Source organism: Pezoporus wallicus, unplaced genomic scaffold (genome assembly GCF_028554395.1).
Source record: "Pezoporus wallicus isolate ANWC-B61680 ecotype Strahan unplaced genomic scaffold, APGP_CSIRO_Pwel_v1 contig_6665, whole genome shotgun sequence".
NCBI classification, from domain to species: Eukaryota; Metazoa; Chordata; class Aves; order Psittaciformes; family Psittacidae; genus Pezoporus; species Pezoporus wallicus.
In genome coordinates, this window is record NW_026636967.1 from 72,963 (window position 1) to 78,962 (window position 6,000).

The 6,000-nt window shown below is 48.0% G+C and overlaps 1 protein-coding gene across 15 annotated transcripts in view; it reads left to right on the forward strand.

The window, feature by feature from the left end:
• PACS2 (phosphofurin acidic cluster sorting protein 2) overlaps positions 1-5,711 on the forward strand; it is a 78,667-nt gene extending 72,956 nt beyond the window's left edge. For all 15 annotated transcript variants that reach the window (XM_057402379.1, XM_057402385.1, XM_057402389.1 and 12 more), the window contains 3 exons: positions 1,560-1,786; positions 3,664-3,777; positions 4,759-5,711. In XM_057402379.1, coding sequence (XP_057258362.1) covers positions 1,560-1,786; positions 3,664-3,777; positions 4,759-4,877 — 460 coding nt within the window. In that variant the 3' untranslated portion in view covers positions 4,878-5,711. The remainder of the gene's footprint in view (positions 1-1,559; positions 1,787-3,663; positions 3,778-4,758) is intronic.
• Positions 5,712-6,000: the final 289 nt, after the last annotated feature.

Here is a 6,000-nt window from a genome sequence, read left to right on the forward strand (position 1 = left end):
GAAGTTGACACCCTCGTTCTAGGTTCTGGTACCTTTTGGTTTCATGCTGTGTGGTAAAATTGTCAAGAAATGAGGAAGTTGAGGTTCAACATGGTTCCATCTCCACTGATCTCTGTGTGACAGCATGGGGTGGAGGGTGACCCAGACTGAAAGATTAGACCACATGTTGTAACTGGGAATGGAACAGAAAATCCTGTCTGGACATAGTGAACATTAGGATGCTTTGTGTTTATAACTGATATGAGAAGTGTGATGTAAAGAGCCTTAAAATCTAAAGCTGCATCTCCAAAACATTATCTTTAAACAATCTCACTTCTGAAATTACCCTGAGAACTCCAAACCTGGTTTTTGTGATCAAAGACAAACTCTGCAGTCTGGCTTTCAGGTGAATGGCAAAGAAAAGGAAATTATTTGCAGAGAGGACTTTAATTATGGGATCTCCTTGTACCTTGAGAGTTTCTCATTAGGCAGGCAGTGTAAAGGATGAATATTTCATTCGAAATCATGGATTCCTCTTCCTTAACAATTGCCATTTCTCAAACAGAGGATAAGACTAGTATATACATTCACTTAGTTTTTTATCTAGTACTTCCCTATTATTCAGCACTCTGTCATTGTGTAGGAAGAAGTATAGGCTGTCAACCATAGGTCTGCTGAATTATAAACCCCTGCTCTACTTGGGGCTAGCCAGCGAGAGGCAGGTAAGGGGTGGAATTTGCCAGGCTGCTCATCTTCGTTTTTCTGGCTCAGGAAAGGCTGGTAGCATGTTTTGGTGATGCACATCTGTTATCACATGATGCATGGCGGCAGGTTTCAATAGCAGATCACGTCCTGAAATCTGCCATTGTTTAGCAAACATCACAGGACCTGCAGAGCATTTTCCCAGCTCTGGAATTCCCTAGCACACAGCCTGCTGCAGGGCAGATTGCCCCCTACCAACTTCGTTACAGGGACCTGCGGAGAGCAGGGATCCTGTGTGGCTTGGTGGAGCATCTGGACAGGAAGGGAAGCAGCCGGTGACAGGAAGAACTCATGAGCATAGGAGGTGAAAGCAAGACAGGGTGATTGAGAACTGAGTGCCTAATGTTGAGGGACCCACCAGCTCTTTGTTCACCCCAGTTCAGAGCTGATTTTGGCCATGCTGTGCCTGGCCACTCACTCACTCACCGGTGGTCAAGAGGCAGCAGGAAAGTGCTTACAGCCTCTTTCCCACTCAAAGACTGCAAATGATCTGGACCACCTCAGTGGCCATGTTTGCAAGTTGAGTCATTGAACTCAGCATCCATCCCTATGGCTGTGCAGTAGGTCAGCTTGTCTCAGTTCATTTCAGTTCTGTGCTGCCAAACTGATACCACCATGTAATGTGACTCTGTAGTGTAATCACTCAGTGATGATTTCCTGTGTTTTTGTGATTATTTGGTCTCACTGTGAAACGTTGCTGCCTGATTTCCCAAAGAGCCAGGTGCTTGTCCTCTGAACAGCAGCCATTCTGAAAAACACAGATGGGGGGAGCTCTACTGAGTGCTGCGCAGAAATTACCTTCTTCTCTTGTTTTGCAGCCAGAGCGTTGGTGCTGAGTTGATGGGCCTCCAGGTGGATTACTGGATTGCAGCTCCACCCATGGACAGAAAGAGAGACCCAGAGAAGAAGGACCCCTCGACTACCAAAAACACACTGAAATGCACTTTCCGGTCCCTCCAGGTCAGCAGGTTACCTGCCAGCGGTGAGATTGCCACCACTCCAACAATGTCCATGACTGTTGTGACAAAAGAGAAGAACAAGAAAGGTATAGTGACCCATTTACTGTTGCCAAAGGCTAAGAGTACAATGCTGCTCTCCCTGTTCTGCTGCTCCAGGGCTGCCTGACTTGTCAGTCCTGCATTATAGCACCTTAGTCATGGTTTTATCCCCAAAATCCTAGTCTGTCTGTAGATGAGAAGTGGCTGAATAACGTGATTCTTTGAAAGGGTGTTTCCTCTTTGCTGTAAAAAGGGGATGAGTTCACCCTTATAGCTGAATAGCTGAGATGGTACAGCTCAAGAGAACCAAGGTGGGGACAGAGCAGGGACATCTGTGGGTGAATGTTTAGAAAGCCAGGAGGCATGCTGCTCTGGACATCTTCCCTGTGTTCTTTATGAGCCTCCTGGTGCTGGTTTGCAGTATTGGATTAGGTATGAGGCAGCTTTTGCCCTGACCACGAGAGTCAGGGGAGACTTCAACCTGTACGGGTCCATGCTCTGGTCTCTCCTCTGCCACATGGCAGAGGTGCAGGACAATGTGCATCCCATCATATTGCAGCATACGGCAGCAGCCCCAGCAGAGATGTTTTGCTGGATTTGATGTGGTATTCTTGTGTTAGAATACCACTGTCACAGCTGGGCCCAAATGCATCAGCCAGACCTGCCAAGCCATTGCTAGGCGTGCTTGTGCATACAAGAGGTGGTGTCAAACAGCAGGATTGCAGCAATGTAAGCTCTTCTACAGGAGTTCTTATGTTCTTGTACAGAGTGCTCTGTGGGACAAAAGGAGGTAGAAGAGGAATGCTTTCAGCACAAAGCCCGATGTTAACCTTTCAAATTTTTAATCTTCTGCTTTTGAAGTCTTATTTTCTCAAAACAAACAAAAGGCATATAAAATGTTGTCAATAATCCTGTATTTGCTCCTGGCCTTGGTAATGTGAAACGTAGTAAAAATTGAGAGCACCTCTGCAGTGAAGTATTTTCAGGGAAGCAGCAAGGCAGTGAGGCACTTACATTCAACTGCCAGTAGCTGTCCTTCATGACATCTTTCTGCCTATGGGACTGGGAGTCATTCTTGGTGGAAGCCTGTTTTTTGGGGGTCTTAAAGAAGGCTGACTGAGTCTCCTGAACCGATGGCTGCAGGACATAGGTGCATAACCCTACAGCCAGGTCACTATGGGCAACACAGCTGTGGCACTGGTGGTACCAGAGCTCCCATGCCTGACCACATCCTTTTTAAGTGGCATGCCTACAGGAGAAACAATCCTGAGACACTCAAAATGTTCTTCAGTGGGGCTGGCCCAGGCTGGAGCAGTGGTGTTCAACACCACCAGCTTTTGTGGAGTCAGTTTCTACATCTTTGCTCATGCATCTGGATAATTCTCGGGGAAGTGGACCCTTTTTTAGGTCTCCTAATGCTTACCCTCTCCACCAGCCACCCAGAGTTTAGTCCCTCTTGCTCTCCAGGTGTCTGTTGGTGCAGCAGACCTGCCTGCAGAGAGAGGGAAGGCTGGAGAGCAGCATTGCCTGTCAGCACGTGCGGTATGTGGGACTGTCCCTAAGTAGTGCAGCCGCCTGGCAGATCCCTCACCCAGGGCAGGGCACAGACTGGGCACCGTACAGATGCTACTGTTTTCCCTGGTGTCCCAACAGAGCAGCAGAAGTTACGCTGAAGGTGCCCTTTTGGGCCTGGGTTATGAGCTGAGAATGCTTCATATGGGGACACTTAGGACTTAAGATGTCCATATACGTAGGTGATGGTGCTCAGCACTAACACAGTCGAACTCCTGCCAAACAGGGGTGATTTTAGGAGTTAAAATTAGATCTAGAATTTTCAGACATGAATGTTTAAATGCAAAAACCCAAACAAGTCTTGCCTGGGTGTGGCAGAGATTCACTGTGTGCTGGTTTGATTTTCTTCCAGTGATGTTTTTGCCCAAGAAAACAAAAGACAAGGAGATTGAGTCAAAGAGCCAGTGTATTGAAGGAATCAGCAGGTTGATTTGCACAGCAAAACATCAGCAGAACATGCTGCGCGGTAAGTGCGGTGCTTGCATCCTGTTGGGTTCTGGGGCAAGGCTCATGCTAGCACTGTCCTACAGGCAAAGGGCTGACCTGCTGTCCTGCCCTTACACTCTGGAGCCACCATAATGGGGGAATGGGCTTGGATGTGTCTGGCATAGGGGAATGCTTTAATAGGTCTTTGATTTGGGAATATCTTCCCTTACTCAGAAACTCCTCTGAATCCATGCCCTGGCTGGGGACAATGGCTGGGCCAGGCTTCGTTCCCCTCCCTGTCTTCTCTGTTTTGCATGTCTCGTGCAAGTGGTGGTGGAGAGCAGTGGGAGTGCTGCTGCTCCTCTGGTCAGGATTGTGGCACAAAAGCTCGCTGTAGCTGGAGCCACATATACATCTGGCAGACAGACATAAAGGGGCTGTCAGTGGAGATGTGCCACCAGTATCAAAACTATCCCTGTAGCTTATTCAGTTGATAATCACCACCACTGTTCACAGTAGAGGGATCTGCTTAGGTCACCCCCTTAATCCTGGCTCAGTCCCTGTGAGATTTGTGAGTGTTGAGGGGTGGTCACAGAACATGCGGCTCCTCTTTAAAAGATGTGGATCTGGTTAGAAGTGCCAGTGATGAGAGACTGATGTTCAACTCTTACAGAGTGCATTTGCCCATGAAAGAAAATGAAGTATGTTTGGGAAATTCAGGAAATGAAATCAGGTGTCACTGAAATCAGCAGTCTGGGGAGCTCCAGTGTCGGTGAGCGATGCTGGAACAACAGTCTGAGCTGTTCTCCATAAACCTGGTCTGCTATGGAGCTCTTCTCCCTGATGTATGCAGCTGTTTACAGTGGTGGGGTGGCCAGGCAGAGTAGCATTTAGGCTGGGCCCAGAATGTGGCCAGGCCTCCCTCTGCTGACTGCAGGGAGGTTTCTAGCAAAGCTGTTTCATGCTGCCCATTTCTGTTTGGTGTTTTCTAACTCTCCTCTCTTTTCGCCATCCCCTGCAGTCCTCATTGATGGGGTGGAGTGGAACGACGTCAAGTTCTTTCAGCTGGCAGCACAGTGGTCCTCTCATGTCAAGCACTTTCCCATCTGCATATTTGGACACTCCAAATCTAACTTCTAGCCGTGCTCGGCAGAGGGACCTTCTGTCCGTCCCGGGACTGCACACCAGGAGCCAGGAACTGCGTGCCAACTCTGACTCGCATCTCTCTGCCCTCTCCTGCAGAATTAATTACAGATGTGCTTGGATTACTTTCAAATTACTTTTTTCTATTAACTCTTAAGTTTACTACAAGGGAAGGAAACCCCTTTAAACAAAGGCAAAAAAAAACCCAGTCTTAAATATAGATGTACTGACAACATGAAGTCGTGGGGGAGTTGGCAGGAGCAGGCAACCTGCCCAAGAACACCTACTACTTACAAGCAGAGAGCTGAATAACTGCACTGCTTATTAACCTTGAGACCTCATTGGTGTGAGTGGTCTGGGGGAGCCATGGATCAGCTTGAGTGGATTTTGCGGAAGATCATGCGGTGTGTTTGGCCCCCTCCTGTTTCTTTCCAGGAAAGAAAAGATGGCCATTCTTTTTTCCTGCTGCCAAAGGATGAGAGATCAGCAAGTCTGGAGGGAGTTCAACTGTCTGGCTTGAAAAACAAACCACTTGTGTAGCTGGAGAGGTCTGGGGAGGAGATCCCCAAGTCTGCCATGGGGACGGGAAGGTGTTTGTGCTGAAGTGATGCCTGAGGAGAGTTGAGAGTTGGACAGGAACTGGAATTAGGGAAACACTATGTGTAAGGAAACTCCAATGTCCCAGGTCTGCGACAATGACCAAACCGAGCCAGTCATGAAGTCCCCGCAGCTGGCTGTGCAGCTGAGGGATGCCACGTGAGTGGGGTCGCTGCTATTTACATACTCACACTGATTATTTACCTGTCAATAAAACCTCGTCCAGCCTCTAAAGGGAAAGGATTTTTTTTAACAGCTGCAGATTTTTTTTAATGCTTTCTAAAAAAATAATAATAATTAAAAAAAAAAAGGGGGGGGGGAAATAAGTTGCCAAAAAACACAAACCCAGGAAGATGAGCTGTTGTCTGTGATGTGATGCATCACTGTCCTGGCTGGACTGGGAGCCAGCCAGGCGCTCTGTATGTCCAGCTGCCTTCCTGTCCATCTGTCAACCTGCACACATGAGGTAGCATGGGCTGCTTTATCTGCTGCCTTTGTCCTGCCCTGACTGCACTGTGCTCCC